Here is a 21,800-nt window from a genome sequence, read left to right as displayed (position 1 = left end):
AGTTTAGGATACTGGATACACTATACGATTGTGTTTCCAGTGTTTTTTTCACTAATATGCTGCAAGCAACATTCCAGCTAATCGCCCTAATGGAAATTAGAGAGGAAAATGGTCTATTAGGCTATTTAATCTATCCTCACTCTGTAGCATTTTCTTGCAGTTTTCAGTCCAGCCTTAAATTTAAAAATAGCCCGTAGGAATTATTCTGCAGTCTCCAGAGGCTGTAATACCAACAGATAGCTCAGAAAAGTGTGAAAATACATTAAAAAGAGGTTGCTAAGAAATGTTTTCTGATGGTCAGCTTTATTTTCTTTCTTTATGTTTCATGTTATCCAACTGCTTTAAGACACACATCCCTCTGACAACCTAAATATGTGTTCCCTCTTCTTCACCTGTACTCCTGTCACCACGACTGTATTTTTAACGTGGGGGTTTGGGGGTTTGTTGGGGTTATTTTTCTCTACAGAAAGTTAATAAAGGAGTGTGGGTTTAGCTCGGGCTTCATTCCAGGCAGCACCTTGACTACTCATTTATGTCCAAATTCTTGCTCTTTTTCTTTTCCCTTATTTGACACCTTGATGGTAAACAGCATAATCTTTCTTGCAGATTTATTTTTTCCTCTGAAATGATAGGAGAAGTTGGAAATTTGTTTGCTTTTGCCCCAAGCTGCTTTCTCTGCTGTTTCCTCTATGAAACATTTACATAGAGCTGGTACCCCATCGAGAATAAATGTATGGTACGGCAGCATGTGGGAGCTTTCTGTGTCAGAGTAGTACATTTTATGTCACAGTCTCAATGTAATTTTACCCTCTTACTAAGGGTATGGCCTGCCTCACTCTCTCCCTGGCAAAATTACTCCTTGCACAGGGATCTCCTGGCACCTTCTCCATGTTCACTGTAAGCCCCTGTGCTTGTCCCTCCAGCACAGCCCCCATCTGTGCAGCTGATACAGCAGTGACACTGAGGACTCCAGCTGGGGGGGACACAGCCGTGTTCCTGGTGTTGTTTAATTCCATCTGCTTACTCATGCAGTCACTTAGCTGGCACCACTGGGAGATGCAGCCACAGCAGGATGATCTGCAGGGGTGAGGTGCAGAAGCTGCTTAACCAGGCTCTGCCACCAAACTGATGTCACAGTGCTGCAGTGCAAGCATCTGTCGTCATGTGAAGCCTCTTATGGCGTGTGTGGATGCCAGCCAGCCTGGCCTACTGCTTTTGGTGGTGGTCAGAGGCTTAGACACAGACCATGTCCCCTCCTGGCCTGCTTGCCCCCACGAGCTGCCCTCTGCTCAGATGACGTGCAATTCCCTCCCCTAGACTAGACTGAATGCAGTCCAGTAATTGCCTGAGGAACAATAAATCATACATGAGACAAAGCATTCATTTACACCACTTTATTTCTGTAACAATGAGAGAAACTGAAATGGACCATTGTTAAAGATCACTATTTCCTGCTCTGTAATAAAAGTCTCATCTTCCCTGATGCTTGTTTATTTTATAAATGTCTCTGCTTTGGCTTTCATATTTAGCTGCCAGCAGGACACCATTATTCCCTGACAGCATTCTGTTCCTTCTCCACTGTCATTACTGCTGGAGTGATGTTATATTGCTGTGCTTGGCCTAGATGGTGGTGCTTTCTTATCCTGCATTTCCCATTGCTTTTCCCATCCAGGCTTCCAATGAGGCACAGAGCAGAGGTAGCAAAACTTAAAAAGCAATGTTTTTGTGAAGTATTAGCAATTCTGGTTTTTGCTTTGAAAAACATCAACAACAAAACCCCCACTGACTGCTGCTGTTTATTATTATGTTTTCAAGACCAATTGAGAAGGACTGAGTTGAAGTGGATGGGTTGCAGTCCTGAGACCCTAAGGACCAAGTGGGTCTCTGCCGTCTCACTTGTGGAGACCACACCACCGTGGCAGAGCCCCACAGCCTGCAATGGACTGTGAGGAAGTGAAAAAAGGCAAAGACCCTGGGACACAAGTGCTCTTTCCACATTTTTTTCTCAAGTGGAGGGTTGTGTGTAGGGGTAAGACCTCGGCCCTGGTGCCTGTGTACCTTCCAAGGGGATGGGCAGGGCTGACCTGTCCAGATCCACATAGTTGAGAAGAGCAGAGTGCCTGTGTAGGGTGGCGAGATGAGCAGTGCCAAGCTTGAAGCAAAGCTTTGCAGTCAGTGGGAGCATTTTCACTGATTTCAAGGGCTTTGTATTACGCTCTTGAACATCTACAAATGAAAGATACTGTACTCAAGACAACCTATTTTTTAGGGCCATTTTGCTGTGCTGCCTATCTGCTCTGTTTTCTCAGAGCATCACCAGCAAAACAGCAAAACCAACAGCAAAGTCCCAGTATGTACCACACTGCTTCTCCTTTCAAGAGCTGAAATCTAATAATCCCCCTAACTCTCCTGCCCTTCAGTCATGCACACTGCATTCCCTTTAATATTGCAAAGTCTCACTTCTCCTTCTTCTTTTCTTTTTTAAACAAAATTCCCAAGTGGAGGTATCAAGGTTTTCCTACAGCTCTATTTCACTTAAAAAATAATTGGATCGTTATTTTCTGTAAGGACCAAACTTCAACAGTAAGTAATTTCTAGAGATGTCAAGTGGCTCAGCATAAAAGTTAATCTTGATCTATTGGTTTGTTAGGTGTGTTTACATCCAACCAGTTAGCTCTCCTTAAACAAGAGTGATTTAAAGCCCTTTCTGGAGAGCATGAAAATGATTCCCCCAGCACTTAGATCCTCAGGGCCATAATCCAACAAAAGCAGGCTTATCTTTAAGCATATGAGTAGCCCTGTCAAAGTCAATGGGGCTCCAGATGTGTTTAAAGATAAACACATACTTAAGTGCCTTGCTGCATTGGAACTCTTGACTGTTTTATTTCCATTTAATTTCAATAGTAGACCTTAAATTTTGTATACAGAGGCAGAGGATTCTTGCTGGATGATACATTAGAATACTATTTTCAAAGAGGTTGAATGGGGAAATCCCAACACCACAGAAATAATTTTTAATTATTCACATGGTTTATTTCAACTGTTATGAGTTGATATTGTTTGACTTGTTTTATTTGGGGCTTCTGGACAGAAGCACTGCAAACATGGAACTGAGCCACAAAGCTCTGCAAGGCTCCACTCCAGTGCCACAAGTTCAGTATCCCACTTCAGGAAAGTTGCTTCACCTGCTCAAGCTTATCTCACCTCTGCAAAAATGAAGACTACTAACATTTCCTTTATCTCACTTCAGTTGCCTATTAAATGCTTGGACAAGGATTTGAAAATAGAAAATGCTGAAAGCTGCTTCTATTGAAAAAATAAAAATTGGAAAAAATATTGATTGCAAACCTGTCTGGGGAAAAAATGTTTCTTTGAGTTTTCCACATGCTCTAGCGATCAAATTGATCAAACAGCAATTTTATGCAACCGTTTCTCAACATTTCAGAGAAATGAGCTCTGCTCTTCTAGATGACTGAGCTCTAGATGAAAGTGCAGCTACAAAATCATCCCAGTGAATTAAACTGAGGAAGCTGAGCTTTATTGCCCAGTGCATTGTAAGGGATGATCACCTATATGGCCCTTTCTGTGAAATGCATTTGGGTTGGATGGCTTTGTCTGGACACTCCATCTGCTTAAAGGACTCCTTTGGCAGGGTCTGTGCTGCCTGCTTTGCCTGGCCCTGCTGCAGGCAGGGTTTCAAACCCAGCTGAAAAGCCCCAGCACAGCAGAAGTGTCAGCACCCAGCCGTGCAGAGCAGCCAGGCTGTGCCTGGGAGGCAGCAGGGTGGAAGGCAGTGGGGAGTGCATCGCATGCCGTGTCTGCAGATTCTCCTGAGATCCCTCCTGGAGGAAGAGACAGCCTTTGGGCTCATCTATATTTCAACTGCTTCAGTGGCTGCAGCTTATGCAGAGTCATGGCTGGTGGTCAGACACAGCAGCGCTGCTCTGGTTTATCCTGCAGCTCCCACCACCCCTGAGCCCAGGATGGGCAGGGTGCTGGGCTGGGCTGCTCCCAGGAGGGCCAGGGCTGCATGGAAACGTCCTGCTGCACAAGCTGTGGGTGTGGAAAGGGCTGCAAGGCAAGCAGCCTTTTATTCCTGTCAGATTGTGAGCAACCGGATAGATCCCATTTAAAAAGAAGGGGATGGGAGGGAGGTACTCAAAGAGTAGGAACATAATGAAATGAAAAGAAATCCAGATGTGGTGTTCATTTGCCTGAAAGGACTACTGCCTGGGCCTTCCCACGCAGTGCAACAATTGCCACTCCATCTGCTAAGGAAGCAGCTATTCACACGGAGCAGCCTTCCCACGACACAGCGCAGGGCTGCCCGTGACATCCAGGTTTGCAGCATAACTCAGCAGCCACCTGCCAGTGTGCCACTATCAACAAACCTGGGCCACTGGGTGATGTCCTGTTCCCCAGCAGGAAAGACTTTACAGGAGCAAATATGACGATGTGGTCCCACGTGCCACGCAGCATCTCCCCAACACATCTCATGTCTTGAGGTGGCAGAAGCATGGACTGGTAAGATAACACAGAGAAAACTGATTGTGTGTAAATATCCACTGACATCTGCTGCTTAATTCAAGGCTACGCCATGTTTGGCAGGAGAAGGACTGAGTGGTTACTCTAGGCTGAGGTTCTACAACATCTTTTTATTTTTTCCCAGATGACATTTAGCTTCTCTCAGGAACTCAGATTTGCATTTCCCCTTTGCCATGTCTATTCTGCCAGGAAACTTGCTGGCTGCTTTATTGCCTTCAATGTCCAGCTCTTCTGCTATTCCTTTCACATCTGTACAGTCATTTGTCCTTTTCCTTCTGAATCAGAGCACCACTCCAAACAACCCTGTGAAGTACAGTCTATTATCCCTTTTCTCTACAAAGCAGTTTTGATTTTTCATATGTAATGCACTGTATAAAAATAAAAAACCTTGTCCTGTCTTAATAGCCTAATTCTTAAACAGTTATGGCCTCATTCTCCTTCAAAGTACATAATTCCCATTGACAGCAGTGGGAACACTGCCAACACAATGGTGAATTAGTTCCCATGAAAAAAAGATGCAGAGACCAAAAGATCCAATTCTGCTCTTCATTAGGATGAAATGAAGGTAGAGCAGACAAAAAAGATAAAACCAAGACACAAAATTGCATGAAACAGCTTCATACTAACCAGGCAGTAGGTTGCTAACTGAGAAGTCATTGGAACTGACCCTAATATGGCAGGAGTGTGAGTTAAGAGCAGTTTAATAACATCAGTAGCACCTCATCCCTGTGGAAAAGCTTGGAATCTGTCCTCAGAGCTGTGCCTTCTCCTGAACTGGGAAAGGTTGGTACAGCTGGACCCTTCCTTACCTGCCCCCTCTTACCTGGCACATGGGGATCTGAGCAAGTGCTTCAAGAACATTTTAAAATCTTCCCAAATGTTTGTCCTTTGCAGCCAGACATGCCATGGATGTTGTCTGTGCCATATTAAAGGGCAGAGAGTGGGTGGCATCATTTCTACACCTGAGAGCTCGGCACGGGGGGCTTGGCAGTAATTCAGCTTCCCTGCTGGTTAACACCTCTGTTTTCTGAATATTTTTTCTTTCCTTGGTGGATGGTCTTTTAGTTAGTTGGAGCACTTCCCTGAGGATCTCACTCCATCTCTCTGGCACCACTGGGAAATCATAGCATTCTCTGGGCTTCTTTTTTTTCCCCCCTCTATAGAATAAAATAAAACAAAAATAATAATTTCTTCCATCTATAAAAGTAAAAGAAATCATATTTCTTCTCTTATCTAATTAGTCTGTTTCAGGTTGTTAAAAACTTAAAGAATATTCAGGTTTTTTGCATGGCATCTAATCCATCAAGAGCACAGACTGATACAGGGATTCCTGAGGTTTTTAATATAACATCATTTTTTTTTTTGTAATTCAATGGTAGAAACATCCTAGCAACTGAAACAGACAATCAATATACTAGTAATACCCAAGTCTTTAGAAACATATTATTATTTGAGATTTATATCTCTCTGTTATTTAACTGAGTAAGCAAAACTATAACTATACCTCAACTCCTTTATATTCATAAATAGGAGAGTATGGGATTTTGGTAAAAAGTGTCATACAATGAAACTGCTTTGTGCCCATTACTGCTCCTTTCACACAAAAACGAGTCTTGGAATTCAAACAGCAAGATCTGGACTCTGGGATGTCTTAAAATCATAGAATTGTTTAAGACCTTTAAGATCCACAACTGTCAACCCAGCACCAGCAAAATGTTCATCATTAAACTCAAGTGCCACACCCACATTTTTGTGAACATTTCCAGAGATGGTGGAATCATCTTATTTTACCTAGATTATTTTCTTTTAGGAACTGGAAAACATAATAAATCGTCCTTCTTGTGCACCCAGAGGGGGAATGCAACTTCTGCCAGAGATGCCCAAGGAGTTTGGTTTCCAAATTTTGCATATCCCTTTGGCAAAGGAATCTGTGGGAGTGCACCAGTGCAAAAGATCTCTTCTCCTTGTCCTTACCTGTGCTTTGCAGAAACTTAAAGCATGTCAAACTTCGACAAGCTTGGCTTTACAGAACCTCACTTCTGCCCTCCACATTTAGGATTGATGTTAACTGCCATCCCAAATGTTCAACTTCTTCCTACCCAATGCCACCAGCCCTTCAGATACCTTACAGAGTATCCTGCTCCTGGTACTTCAAGGAAGAACAAACTAAACCCCAAGCAGATGCACTTGTGCAGCACTCCCCAGTGTGAGCAGTGCCCAGCCCTGGGTGTAAGATTCAATCAGGCTGATCATTATTTCCAACCTTGTGTAATGAGTTAATCCTAACAATGTCCAACTCACTTTAAAATCAGCCCAAGGTATTTGCCTCGTAACCTCCTGCAACAGCAGCTCCCATAGGTGATGAGACTTGTCTGGACACTTCTTTTTCATTCTAAATTTGCTGGTTTTAAATTTAACCTGATGCTTATTCTCATGTAACAAAATAAAAAGAGAGTCCAGTGTTCAGTGCTTGAGACTTCCACAATCAGCTCCATTTTCATCTTCTTCTCATCAAAACAATTCCAGCCTTTGCCATGTCTTGTGTATTAATCTTAGCATCTCTGCAACTATTCTTTATTTGAATTTCTTGAACATTTTTTTGACTCTACTATGTACTTCAAGAGAGATGAGGATAATAAGAATAAACACAGATTTAATGCATAATTGTGGCATAATCCTGCTATATGGCATGAACCAGCTATCCTGATGGGATTTTTTGCATTCTGCTCTATCCATGAACAATAAAACCAAAAAGTCTCTTTTTCAGGTTTTGTTTTTTTTTTTTTAAGCTGCTGCTACAGATTGAGGTAAATCAGACACTGATGACTTCTGGTGCATGTTCTTTTCCCTCAGAGATTGCAGGAAATTCATGGCTTTTCAGATTATTCAAGCTATACAGTTAATCACTGATGATTTACATTACTTTTCATTTAGCCACACTCAGAGCTGTCTGCCATCGTGCTGCTCACCCTCCCAGCGTGTTTAAATCCATCAGGTAAACTATTCACCACAAAGTGAACTCATCCCAAGATGACCCACAATCTCCAATGGGTTTTAACAAACCAAAGTGCACTGAATTTTTGCCTATCTTTTCCATCATTTTCCATGACAAAACGTTAGGACTGTTACTGACTCCTTATTTTCAGGGGTCCCTCTGAAATACTGATATATTTTGGGTAACAAAATTCTCTCAGCATTTAAGCTACATATTCAGTCCAAAAATTTCCTGTGAATGTGGCTGTGTTTCCCTTTAGTTCAATAATTTTCTGTTTAGGCTCTTATTTGTTATATGTAACCAAAAGATCCAGGTAGACAAACCTTTCCAGAAGAAATTTGATTTTGTTTGTGGGTTGTACTTCTGGTTGCTGTTGACATTTTCCATTTCTATATGGGGAATAAAGTAATCACATGATAATAAAGTAAAAACAGCAATTAAAAAAATCAAACTTAAACCATTTCAGGAAGATTTTAACCAAGTCTGCTGGATGCCTTCTGGGTGAGCCTTAGGATGATGTCAGAGTTTATCTCACCCCAGAGTGAAGGGACAGTTTCCAATCTCTCACATCATTCCAACATGATTGTCCTCTGCAGCTTTCCCCCTTAGTGTTCAATGTGATCTGATTTAAGCTTTCAAAATCAAAGAACAAAATGGTTTTAACCCAATTTTTTTATTTTATTTTATTTTTATTTTTATTTTTTATGCAGAGGTCTTCAGTGTTTAAACTCCAAGTATTGGAAAGAGTACAGCTCACATCCTCTACTCTGGACACATCACCTTTGCAAACATCTCTTGTTTAAACCTTCAAGCTTGCTTTTATTGGCTCTGTGAGAAAACATGATTGTGAGAGTTTTAGCACCAATAGTAAAGGCTCATGGTCTAACAGCTTTTGAGGTGGTAAATACTCATGAGTGCTCGAGGCAAGCTGGTAAAGCTCACTCCCCTCTCAGGAGAGGGTGAAATGAAGGCAGAGGGAGTTGGAGTGCTCAGGTACTGGTGATTACAGAGGGAGTCAGTGACGTGGGTGAGGCTGAAACCAAAGGCTCTCAATCTGCTGTTAGAGAATAAACAGTATTTGCTCTTAAATCACAGTTTTCCCTCATGGAAAGAATCCTGTCTCAGCCCTGTTCAGATGGCTTGCATATGCCATGGGCATGATACAGGCAATAAAGCTTTGTAATAAGCCACCGTCCAGATTGATAACTGTAAGGAGCATCTCATAATGACCACAACATGATTAGTCATGATATATGTGTGATAGCCATGCTCATTATTACTGGCCTCCAGAACAGCACTGCTGAGTCCTGCCAATGTGCTCAGTTTAGTATCTGGAAGAGACAATACTGCAATTACTGCCAAAGTATGCAGGAAAATTTCGAAGCAGCTAGTTTGGGATTCTGCACCAGGCTGGCAAGCAGGAGCACAGCAAGGCATGGGAAGGAAGCAGTTGCAAGGGCTAACTTAGATTAGCTGGATCTGATGCTTTATTTTAAATAGATCTCTGGGTGTGGCCATTTATTTTAAACAGTTTGCAGAATGGAAGGAATACGTGGGGCACTGGCATGAAGAGCACAACACCTGCACGGGAGCTGATGAAGCCTATTTGGAAACAGCTACACCCAATTTCATACCAATATTTGACGTTGTTGCCCACTTATAAGGCAGGGAGGAAATTTATTTTTCTTGCTGTTGTACCCATTAGATTTCTTGTGAGCCTGTGACGTTTAATTTCACATGAAATACACCATGTACATCTTTTATGTCTTGATCCAGGGGCCCACCTGCCATTGAAATACACAAATGTACCTGAGCATCAGTCCTTGAAAAGTCTGGGAAAATGGAATTAGAGCTGTTTCTAGCCATGCAGGCTACCACAAACATGACAAGCTTACCTTCCACTTCACACAGGGAGCTCAACTGAGTCAAAGACTTCAATCCTTTCCTTCAAAGGTGAAAGTGTAAAGTTTCCAGATAGAAACACATTTCTGTTCTTCAAGGGTACTGCTCCCCTGTGTGTGAGGAGTCCATTTTCCAGGCTCTCTTGCTGGAGATGAAGACAATTCACACTGCAACAAATCACTATCTGCAGCAGAGGGCTTAGCACATGCCTTCTAAATGTCCCCTAAATACATAGCAGCATTTACATTTTGAAATTTCCAGAGCTCATCTTCTGTTGTAAGGAAATTTCCTCACCAGCAGTGAGTAACTGCAAAAGCACAAGAGCTGTTAATGATGCTGTGCACTTTGTTTTGAGAAGGTGCTTGGTGCTCCTGCTGGCCAACACATCACTGAGGCTTGTGGGAAAGAAGAACCTTCTGGTGAACCTTCATCTTGATGGTCTTCCTCTTCTTCCTCTGCACTGACACAGTGTCACTTCCACTGGACAGGAACGCCCTGTCCAAGAGAAATGTAACATTGGTGCACATAACAAGGCTTTTCTTGTCTCTTTGTAGTGATTTCTTGACATTACCAGGTGTATCATTATGAGTAACCACCATACTCTCTGTTAATTGGAAATAATCAGGAAGTTACTCAGCCCCAAGGAACCAGTTCACATCCCCTGTGCTAAACAAGTATCCAAAGAAGGCCTAGCAGCTCCTTGCCAAAGACATCTGTAAATTCAAAAGCAAATAATCTGAACCAAAATAATCAGGAAATAAATGGAAAAAAAATCTGCTTAGGGCTATTAAACCCTGAGATAAATCTTTGATTCAGAAGATCTCTGGACCATGCTTTTTGGCTTGAAACTTTTTCTTTCATCAACAAAGAAGACTATAAGAAGTAGTAGCTATAATGTACCTCTCTCCTGTACATGAAATAGAGATAAAAATAATATAAATAATGGCAGTCAATGAGAAACTGATTTTTCTGTCTTCTACAGGCTAATGCAGACTAATAAAATTGTATTTGTGAAGCAGCAAGGTCTACACAGCAAATCCCAGCCAGGTAGTACCTGTGTAGTGTGCTAAGGCATTTTAAGCATTACTTGAAGGGAAAATAAGTAACCTTTAATCTGCTTATCCAGTGACACGAGTGTGGATGTGAGAGTGCTGAAGCTACAGACATCCCTGAAGTTATGGGAGTAAGAGAGGGACATATTATGTCCTGAAAGAACATAACAGTCAAGAATTATTTCAGCATATTGTGGGGAAAAAAAATAATGAGAATAGGTGAAAGGAAATTTAGTGATTGCTGGACTAAACAAAAGTTTGCTTTTGTAAATGGTAAAGTTCTGATTTTCCCAGTGCTCTTCTGGATGTTGCTATTTGTTGCAGATGAGCGGGCCTCAATTAAAGTAACTGAGCTGAGTTTGGACAGGCTTGTCTGCTCACTACAAGTTTCCTGCAGGATTAGACTCATTATTTGAATTTGCAGATCTTCAACAGTGCTATGTTCATAATGTGTGAAAGTAAATTTAACTGATTCAATTGGGAAAATCCTCTTTATACCACTGAATTCTGTGGACAAAAAGATCCTTGAAATGCATTTATCATAATATGGCAAGAGTAGAACAAAATTCCCCTGGTCTTTACTGAGCTTTGGATGAGGGACTTGTCAAAAAAAAAAAGCAAAAAAAAAAAAAAGCCAGATTATCACACAAACATAATATTTAATCTCCAGATATTCTGCTTCAAACAGTGTAATTGAGTTCAATAGCTCCATGTTTATTATTATGGCCTATGCATAGAGATTAGCATAAAGAAAACTATGGGGGGAAATGTCATACATACACCCACACACCTATGCAAATAGAATTGCCTCTGTATTTCACAGTAAACCTTTTATGGGAATCATTGTGCCTATTTTGTCTAAAATAAAATCTGTTAGGTAAAAATGTTTGCAGCAGAACCTTGTTTTGTTTAGCATTAAACAGACACGTCCAGCTGGGACTGTTGATGGTGCCTTGCCTGTGCTCACACACACATGTGTATGTTTATCTATATCACACAACAAAGCTGGCCTGCTAAGCCCAGACTATACTTCAGCTACATGAAAAATTTCCCTAATCAGCATCCACTTGTTGCATCTCTGTTTGAAAGCCCAAATCTCTCTGAAATGTACTGTTTCCTGAGCATCCTGTCACCCAACAAGCCTTTGAGCAGCCCTGCAAATGCATGGAGGAAATGTTCCATCCTCTCTCTGTAGCTGCACGAAGCCTTGCACAGTGGGGCTGTGGTTTGTCTGGGGCCCCTGGCTATGAGTGCTGTACAAGTAGGAACTAACAACAACAGAGCACCACAGATCACTGAGATGCGTTGGCTGCAAGGAAAAATGAAACCTGGTCCATAATGAGGATGTTCCATGGTTGGTTGTGTGCATAAACACAGTTGAAATGAGAGGATTTGATGAAGATCTTACGTACACTTCACCAATCTTTATCCGACTTTTCAGACAATGGCAATATAAATAAATGATGCTGTGATTTGTGGAAAAATGACAAAGATTTGAGATTTTCACTAAAGACAACTCAGTGAAATGTACCTGTGAACTGCCATGTTATCTTTCTTTTTTTCCTTTTCTTCCTTTCTCCTTTCCTTTCCTTTCCTTTCCTTTCCTTTCCTTTCCTTTCCTTTCCTTTCCTTTCCTTTCCTTTCCTTTCCTTTCCTTTCCTTTCCTTTCCTTTCCTTTCCTTTCCTTTCCTTTCCTTTCCTTTCCTTTCCTTTCCTTTCCTTTCCTTTCCTTTCCTTTCCTTTCCTTTCCTTTCCTTTCCTTTCCTTTCCTTTCCTTTCCTTTCCTTTCCTTTCCTTTCCTTTCCTTTCTTTTCCCCTTTCCTTTCCAACCACCCCCCTCCGCCCCCATTCTTTTTTAGCCTGCCATGAATTCCCTGTGCATGGTGATTAGGCCCCAGCACTGGATCCTTCCCTCGGTTACACAACCTTGGACAAAGATTGGGTCCCATGGGATGAGGATGGATGGTTGTTCCATCAGCAGAGGCAGGATGAGGCCCATGGAGCTGAGCAACCCTGGCGAGGGTGCCGGATTCTGCGTCTGCCCTCTGCTCTCATCTGCAGCGAGAGCCCTGCCGGCTTCAGGTGGGTGCAATTCCCAGGCAGTGGCCCAGGCAGGCAGAGGACGAGGCAGGGAACAGCCAGCCTGGTGGATACAGCGCCATTTGTGTGAAAAATTCTCAGGGAAAATTCTTTCTCTCCCTCTCAGGCCCCTAAACTCTTTGTGAATGGGGCCAGTGCAACATGTGGCCTTTCACCTCGCCCAAGAACCACTGCCAGACAGCCACACTCAGAGAATTGTTTGTTAATAGTCCAATTAGATAATTGCCATCTTTCACTCCTTTTGCTCTACATTTCCCATAAAGGAATGAATAAGGAGAGAAGCATGAAGAGGGCTTCTGCCCTGCAAGGTGACAAGAAGGACTGGAGCATGCTCTTTGCACAAGGCCATTTGCTTGAATTGAATCATTGTAGCCTAATCAATGGTCTTATTGGATTACTGGCTGTTGCGGTTCTCAAAGATATTGTAGCAGAGACAATGAAATAGCTAGAGTAAAACTTTTTTCTCCTTTAGTGGATCACGCAGTTGAGATTTTTCACGGGCTATCTCTCTCTCTCTCTCTCCCTCCTTCCCTCCCTCTCTCTCCGTCTCTCCCTCTTTCTCCCCCTCTCTCTTTCTCCCCCCTCCTGGATCCACTGCACACAAAGCTGGCTTTTTTTTTTTTTTTTTTTTTTTTTCAATGAGCAGGCTCTGCGAATAGGTTCAGTGTTTGCGAAGGTGCAGAATTAGCAGACACACATGCACGCACACATACACACACACACAGAGGGAGAAGCACAAAAAGCAAGTATCGGGACTGAAATAAGGAGAGGTAGGAGTTTAAGATGGCTGTCTGTGGGGAGATGTGTTAACGAGGATTTCTGCTGGCCAAGATAACCTGCTTCCTTGGAGAGATCTGCTTGAAGGAAGAACTTTTCATGTGTGTGCGTGCTGGGGATCTGTTTGTTTGTTTAGAATTCAGGGGGCTTTTTTTTTTTTCTTTTTCTTCACCCCCCCTGCAACTGCATTTTTTCAGCCCTTCCTAGCAGCTTTATTCAGATTTATTTGGCGTGCATTGGAGAAAGCCACTATATAATCGGGAGGTCAAAGGCAGACTGAAGAAAGTTAATAATGGCTGCTAATGGTGCTAACAATTCAGGGTGAATCTTGTCAAAAGTTTTGGTTTTTTTCCCCTCTCCCCCACCCTTTTTTTCCTCTCTCCTTTTTTTTTTTTTTTTTTTTTTTTTTTTTTTTTTTTTTTTTTCTGGAAGTCTCAGTCTTTTGATTGTGTGTTTCCTGAAAGCAAGACCAATCATTTCAGTTTATTCACTGGCTAAACTCTACTTGATTGGGGACAAGCACACAAACCATCCATTACGATCTGATATATTATCCAAACAATTTAGTGTATTCATGAGGTAACCTAAATGTGGAGGCTGCAAAATTACCCGTAATCAATTGAAACAGCGAGTGCGCGTCCCTCTGTGTGTCTAACAACTACATGTCTCTGTAATAAGGCAGACATTAAATCATTTTAGAGTTGTACTGTTGAGTACCTGATCACTGGGCGCTCTGGGAAGCTGGACAGTCACATTAGGACGCTGGGACTGAGGAAGCCGCTGCTTTTCCAGTGGGATAAAACCCGATCTTCCTTACTCAAGGTGCTTTACAGTTCCCCACCGATCTCACCCTAAGTCGTGCAATATCCAGCATAGACTTCGTCTTCTTCTTCTTCTTCTACTCTTCTATATTTTTTTTGTTATCGTTGTTGGCGCTTTTTTTTTTTTTGGTTTTGTTTTGTTTTTATTGCACTACATGTTTGGGAAACAAGACAAAATGGACGTTAGATGCAGTTCAGAGACTGAAGCTAACCGGGTCTCGAAGAACGGACATAAAGAGGGCAAGGAAAGCAAAGGGTCTGAAGGAAATATTTCTACTTCTTTTTTGAAGGATCAGCAAGGGACTTTTTCTGCCTCTGCAGCTACGGAAGGTTGTAATAAAAGTAAATCTAGTTCGGCTGATCCGGACTATTGCAGGAGGATCCTAGTTAGAGGTATGAGTTTGAGGTGTTTGGCGAGGGTGGGGGAAGGTGAGCTGTGCTCACGCCCGGGAGATGGGTTTATTTTGTCGCTTTGCCTCGGGTCTGGCCCCGGCTTGGAAGCCCTTCCTACGGCTCCGGGGGAGAGACCCCTCTGCCCGGCCGGGCTTTGCCCTGGAGCCCGCTCCCGCCGCCTTTATCCCGGGGAATTTCCTCCGGCGTCTCGGCGGAAAGTTAAGCCTCGGCGGTTCCTCCCCGGCGCTGCGGAACGGACCGGCCCCGCTTATTGTTTTGTTTTTTTTTTTTCTTTCCTGCTTTGCAGCTTTCCCGGGGTGCCGGTGGCCGCGGGGAGCCCTGCGGGGCCAGCGTTCCTTCCCCCGGGGGCCGCGGCTGTGCCCCGCGGGCCGGGCGCGCTCCCTCCGCGCCCGCGCATCCCTCCCGCGGCCCCGCGCACCGCGGAGTGGGGCTGCGGCCAGGAGGCCCTCTCGGAGGGCACATGTTCCCTCTGTCCCCTCTCTCTCCGTGCCCGGCAGCCCAGAGGAAAAGGGCTGTTTTAAAACAACCACCAGCCTTAAAAGAAATGGAGGAATGACGAAGGGCTTTTTTAATTATTACTTTTTAATAGTTCTACGTTTAATTTCCCTCAATCTTCGTCTCTTCTCCAGGCTAAAATAGCTAAATCATCTTATTCGTACTCCCTCAAAAAAAAAAAAAAAATTACCTGAAGAAATTTCAGTTTTATTAAGGTGTTTCTTGGGGGGAGGAGGGAGAGAAGAGAATCGGAACAAAATATATGGGAAGCAGGCCTTGGAAGCCAGAATTAATCTTTGCTCCACCGGTTGACCCAGAGAAGGGTCAGATTAAAATGATGTGATTGTCTCTGATTTAAAACGTACCAGGAAGGTAAAATTACGGCAAGTAAAGTTGGGAAGGCTTTAAGGTAACCTGAATCTGGCTCTAGCTTGACAGTCGTGTTAATGAGATTTGTCCCGCTTTCCTTCAGTCGGGGCTACCAGAAAAGTGAGGTTTCTGCGGGCTGGTTGGTGCCTTGGTTTCCATCCCTCCCCCCCTCCTTTTTTTTTTTTTCCCTCCTGCTTCTCCTGGTTGCCAAAACCCCAAAGCGGCAGCGGCAGCGGTGCAGGGTGGGCTGGAGGTGTCCCCACGTTGACAGTGGCAGGCAGCCAGGTCGGGGCAGTGCTGCCTCTGCCAGGAAAGCATTTTTCCTTTTTCTTTTCTTTTTTTTTTTTTTTTTCTTCTTTTTGTAAGCATAAGAAACTTGTTATTAAAAAAAAAAATAATAAGGGTTTATATTTTGGGGGGCGACGGGCTGTGTATGGCGGCTACCATCAAGTCCTAACCCGGAGCTCAAGGGGAACAAAGAGTAGCCCTGCACTTCAGGCACAAAGCCTGGCCTGGAGGATCTCTCTCCCCAGCTTACCAAAGGGGCCGTGGGTGATGCCGCAGTGTCGTACTGTGAGTGCAATATATTCAAAGTAATTTTTAAATGGGCTGAGGGGATTAATTATAGAGCCCGGGGCCCCCATCGCCCCCTCCTTCCTTCTCTGTTGTGGGTTTTTTTTCCTTCCTTGGGTGTAGTGGCCAGGTGCAGTGCCACAGTCGCGGGGACCCTGCTCCATCCCGACTCGTGTCTCGGTCCTGAAGGCGCTGGGGACGGCTCTTTCCTTTGGAAAAATTAGGAAGTATAAAAAGAGGGGAAAAAAAACAGAGGAGGGTTGCCCGGGTATGAAGCTGACTGCACCTCTCTTTGCCAGATGCCAAAGGTTCAATCCGAGAGATTATTCTGCCTAAGGGGCTTGATCTGGACCGTCCCAAGCGGACCCGCACCTCCTTCACGGCCGAGCAGCTCTACCGCCTGGAGATGGAGTTTCAGCGCTGCCAGTACGTCGTGGGGCGGGAGCGCACCGAGCTCGCCCGCCAGCTCAATCTCTCCGAGACTCAGGTAGCGCCTGAAGGCAAGGGAGCCCCGGCTGCCCTGCCCTGCCCTGCTCCGCGGGACTCCCCGGCCCGGCCATCTCCGCGCCCCGCGGGCCCCAAGGCCGGGGCCCTTCGCGCCTCCCCCGCGGGGCGAGGGGCGAGGCAGCCCCCGAGGTGCCCACGCGTGTCCGGTCGGGGGGGACCCGCCGGCGGGATGGAGCTGAGGGGCTCGTGGCTGAGGCGTCCGGCAGGGAAACTCCTAATTGTGTGTGTCCCCAACAGTGTGTGTCCCCAAATATGTGTGTGTCCCCAGCTGTGTCCGTCTAGGGAAGGGGAGCTGCTGGCCAAGAGGGTCCCTCGTGTCCCCGCACGCAGCCCCAGTGGGTTCTGCCCGTGGGCGAGGTAGCCCGGCCCGAGGGCATCGGAGGGAGCTTGGCCACGAAGCCAAACTCCCGGGAGAGGCTCCCCCAGCTCCGGCCCGGGGGGATCCGCTCCGGCCCCGCCGAGGCCCGGTGTGCCTGGCTGCGGGGAGCCGGCCGCGGAGATTCGCTGCTGTGAGGGGAGGCCGAGCCGCTCCCAGCCCGCAGCGAGCGGGACACAGGCGCTCAAACCCTCAGGGACAGCGAGCACCTTCCCCCGGGGCTGCCGGGTTACAGACGTGCGGCCTGAGCTGTCCTGGCTATGAGAGAACCGGGGATGGGGCTGAGGTTTGGGCCTTGAGTCCTTGAATCGCCCCTCCACCCTCCAAGGCAGAAAGGCCCGGGTCGACAGGCCTAAAACTCGCCTAAAACTGCGTGAGAGCGCAGGCAAACATCCAAAAAGTCGAAACTTCTTATAGCCGGTTTCATATTTCCACAAAACATCATATAACAGTAAATTCCCGACACGTTAATTAGCTTTTTTCTTTCCTTGCCAGATAGGAATGACAAGTTCAACAGCTCGTAGGTTACAGAACCTGCCATGGGTGGGTTTTGGTTTGGTTTGGTTTTGGTTTTGGTTGTTGTTTTTTGAGTGACTCCCAGCATTCCTTTTTAAAGGTGAATATTATTTAAAATTATTTAGGGGTGTAGAGAGAGTGTCCAGTTTGGAATAGGGGGAAAGAAGCTCATGGCTGCTGTTACCCCCAGGGAAGGGCAGTCGGAGCGGGCAGCGGCTGCTGGGAACCGCGGAGCGCCCGCGGCTCCGGCCGAGCCGGCTTAGAATAAAGCGGCGGGGAAAGGGCTGGCTCCGTCTCCCAGAGAATTCCCGGCCTGTAATAAACTAGGACGAAGCGAGAGGTTCTGGTTAAAGATGCAGAACGAAAGGCCCCGGGGTCACCCCGAACCCGGGAACAGACGGAGGGTGTGGGGGTTGAGTCGCTTTGTTGCGTTTTGGAAGCGCTGTCCGTTCCCAAGTGTCTGTGGGCCCTCCCCCGCTGCCTCCCCCCGCCCCGCGGAGCCGCGCCGGGGTCCCGGGGCACCTGCCGGGGGACGCCGCTCCTCCCGCCCCGCTGACCCTGCCTCTCTCCCCGGCCCGCAGGTCAAGGTCTGGTTCCAGAACCGGCGCACCAAGCAGAAGAAGGACCAGGGCAAGGACTCCGAGCTGCGGTCGGTGGTGTCCGAGACCGCCGCCACCTGCAGCGTCCTGCGGCTGCTGGAGCAAGGCCGGCTGCTCTCCCCGCCGGGGCTGCCCGGGCTGCTGCCCCCCTGTGCCACGGGCGCGCTGGGCACGGCGCTGCGCGGGCCCAGCCTGGCGGCCGCGGGCCGCGGCAGCGCGGCGGCGGCACCGGGCGGCGGCGGCCCCCCGCACCCCCCGGCCGCCAGCGGCGCCGCCGGGCCCCCCCCGCCCGCGGCTCTGCACGGGGCGGCGGCCGCGGGCCAGGGGCTCTTCGGGCTGCCGGTGCCCGCGCTGCTGGGCTCGGTGGCCGGCCGCCTCTCCTCCGCGCCCCTGGCCGTGGCCGGCTCGCTGGCGGGCAACTTGCAGGAACTGTCGGCCCGCTACCTGAGCTCGTCCGCCTTCGAGCCCTACTCCCGGACCAACAATAAAGAGAGCGCTGAGAAAAAAGCACTGGACTGACTCTAAGTACCTTCCCCCTATTTATATTTATAGTCTCTATTTGTGGCGGTATTTATGGGACGGGCGGCGCGGCAGCCGCTCCCCGCCGCCCCCGAGCCCCGCGGCGCGGCTCCCTCCGCGGGCCGGGGCGGAGCGGGGCCGGGCGGAGCGGGGCCCGGGGCCCGCGGGGCGAGGCAGGCGGCGGCCGGGGCCGGGGCGAGGGGCTGCGGGCGCCTCCCGGGGCGCTCCCCCTGGCCCGCGGTCCGTCTGTCCGTGCGGGAGCGGCGATCGCGCTGTTCGCTCCTTTGGGAAGGGACGCAGAGGGTCAGCGGTCGGGGCGAGGCTCGGCCGGGCTTCCTTCGATCGGCTTTAGCCAACGCCGGGCGAGGGAGCGGCGTTTCGGAGAGAGGAGGATGGAGCTGCCAGGTGATGCCCGTTTTGGGGTGGTTTTTTTTGTGTCTCCCAGACTCAGCGTTTTCTAAGCACAAAGGTTTTGGGGCCCCACCTGTTGCCCCCGTTTACCCCCACACTCGCTGCACTACAGCCCCCGGTTTCCTTAACACCGAGCCCTTAATACCAGTCAGGAAATCCTCCAGCAACTTTTCTTTTTCACGGTAAATCTCGAATGTGGGAAGGGCCGAAATGTACAGTCACGAATAGGGGAGACAGAAACCAGTGGCTGCAGAAATTTTTAATAAAATTGTCTCTTCCTTCGAGTTAACACAACGTCCCACCCTTTTTTTCCCTCATTTTTCCTTTTTTTTTTTTTTTCCCCATTTGAATTCTAACGGGCCAGTCCCGCGGAATTTATCTGCAAAAACCAATCTGCAGATAAATCATGGAACTCGCGAATCTTATTTGTATCTAGATCTGTCGCGATGGTAATTTTAATTTTTATTGCTCTATTTGATTTTTCCAAATAATTTCAATGTTCCTCTAAACACAAAAAAAGCCCTGTAGCCTTCCTTCCTCCTAAAACAATCCTCTTGCATATCGCTCACACTTCATTTAAAACAAACGTAAAATATAAAAAGCGTATCTTTAATTGTTATTTTTGTACTTTAAAACACATATATGTAACAAACCTTTTTTTTTTCATAATTCTTACTGCTATTTTCTCCACAAACATATGTCTTTCACGTTCTAGTACTCTGGATCGAATATTTTCTGTTCAATTTCGGTACTTGAATTTGCCACAAAAGGGATGCTGTACTTAGGTAGTTCTTTGGGGGAAAAAATTATTTACTTTGGTTTTAAGTTTCTTTTCTTTCTTTGAACTTTAACACATGGCGTTTACAAACTGTATAAATATGTGCCACCAAACTGTAACCAAAAAAGAAAAAAAAAATACAAAAAGTGGAATGGTTGCTGTAGAATATAGAATTAACTATAGACCAGAACTGGACAGAAGGAGCTGGATGGAAAGAAAATAGTAATTTTATTGTAAATTATTTACGTCTGAAGTTTCTAGGCAACTAGTCGAAAAAATAATGAATGAATCGAGCGCTGAGCCCTTGCTACTAACTTTTGTTCTGAATGTTTTGGATATTTGGATGTTTTGTATTTATGTGGTGAGAGTGAAATATATTATATCTATATGATGATGGAATTAGGTGTATTTTCGTCTTATATTTGTAGCACCCAAATTGCCTTCATTTATACATGCACTGAAAAAAAAAAAAAAAGCAACAAAACTCTATCCCTGCATAACCTTCCCCATTTTAATTTTTTTTAAATTTAATTTAATGTTTTGTTTTGAGTGGGGGGCTGCGAGTTCCACTTCCTAGAGGGTGTTTTCCCTCCTGGGGCAGTTTGGGGCATTCCCAGTGCCGTGCTCGGCTCTGACCCAGCCCTTGTGGCTCTCCCTGGGCCCGATCCCGGCCCGGTTCCGTGTCTGTGGTGGTGCCGGTGCCACCCCGGGCTCTGCCACCCCGTGCAGGGCACCGCGCACCTCCAAAGCTCTCCTGCCAGTGCTGGGTGCCGGGCCTGGCAGGCGCTCCTGGATTCACATCCGTGTGTGCGTGACAACCCATGGACACACAGCCACATCCACATCCACATGCACGGCTCGTGTGCAGAAATACAGATTTTATAGGTGCTTTCTGGGCGGCTCTTGCTTTCATTCTGATTGGCAGCCCAGCCCTGAGGGGTTTTGCTGGGCAGCAGTGCGGGGGCAGAACCCCTGGAGCTCCCCCAATTCCCTGGCTCCCCAGGCCAAGCCACCTGGGCACCATGCACTGCTCTCCCCACGCCTTGCCCTGCCCACGGGTCCCTGGCGTGGCCTCCACCGGGCTCTGCCACCAGCCCATCCCAGCCAGGACAGATGCACTGCTCCAGGTTAGGAGGGAAGGATGTGGTGGCAATGCTGATTTGGTTGGGTTTTTTGTGTGTTGAAATGATCTGGGTGAGGGCGACGGGGTGAAGGAGGGGATCGCAGGTGACATTTGAAGAGGTGACATTGAAAGTGCTGGTCAAGACCGGAAAACTTCGAGGGGAGGGAAAAACGTTGTTAAAAAGAAAAGAGCTGAATCTGACAAAACAGATCTGCCAGGGAGACCTGAAGGGAGAGGATGGTTTTCAGTTTCTGCCTTTCCTGGACTGCACAGCATCACCCACAGCCCCAGACAAAGAGGGGAGCCCTGGCCTGGGCTGCCTTTGCCAAGGAGGGAATTACCACCACTCAAACCCTCCCTGGGCTCCCCTGCCAAACGTGGGGCTGAGCTGTGTGATGAATTTTCGCTGTCTTGCAGGACATTCCTGCAGCTTAGATGGGGCCATTTCAGTGCCCAAATTCGCTGCTGCATGGTGAGCCATGGGAACAGCAGCACAAATGTGTTCTAACAGAGCTCTCTCAGGTGCCCTCATCTAAAAAAAGGATTTCCCTGCTACTCAGTTTAACCAGAGATTGCAGAAGCATTCCTGTCCCCTCACACAGGTGCCATGAGGCTCTTTTCCCTGGTTGCTGGCCTTATCTGCAGTCTCAGGGTTGGAGCTGTGGTCAGTGTTAGCTCTTTGCTCCTCTTGCAAGGCAGTTTAAGCCAGCATCAGGCTAAATTGCTGACACAATAGCAGAAGTCCTTCTTTTACAGCTTTGCAGCCCTCAGTATACATGTGAAGAGCTAGACATTTTTATTCTTATTACTATTATTATTAATTATTTCTGAATATTTAAAAGAAGAAAAAAAAAAAAAAAAGGTGTGCGTGAAGGAGTCTTGTCTAAGCATTCAGGTAAAATAAATACTTCAGGAAATTTTCCTATTT

General features: G+C 46.5%; 1 protein-coding gene across 1 annotated transcript; it reads left to right on the top strand.

The window, feature by feature from the left end:
* Window positions 1–14,347: 14,347 nt before the first annotated feature.
* Window positions 14,348–18,560, top strand: VAX1 (ventral anterior homeobox 1). The gene is made up of 3 exons (XM_005520776.2): window positions 14,348–14,585; window positions 16,343–16,530; window positions 18,024–18,560. The coding sequence occupies exons 1-3, from the start codon at window positions 14,348–14,350 to the stop codon at window positions 18,558–18,560; spliced, it is 963 nt and encodes a 320-aa protein (XP_005520833.2).
* Window positions 18,561–21,800: the final 3,240 nt, after the last annotated feature.

The sequence above is a fragment of the Pseudopodoces humilis genome, chromosome 9, assembly GCF_049639895.1.
Source record: "Pseudopodoces humilis isolate 2021_Gansu_Grassland_sample_001 chromosome 9, ASM4963989v1, whole genome shotgun sequence".
Lineage (NCBI taxonomy): Eukaryota > Metazoa > Chordata > Aves > Passeriformes > Paridae > Pseudopodoces > Pseudopodoces humilis.
Note: the sequence above shows the minus strand (reverse complement) of the source record. Positions and strands in the feature narration are given on the sequence as shown.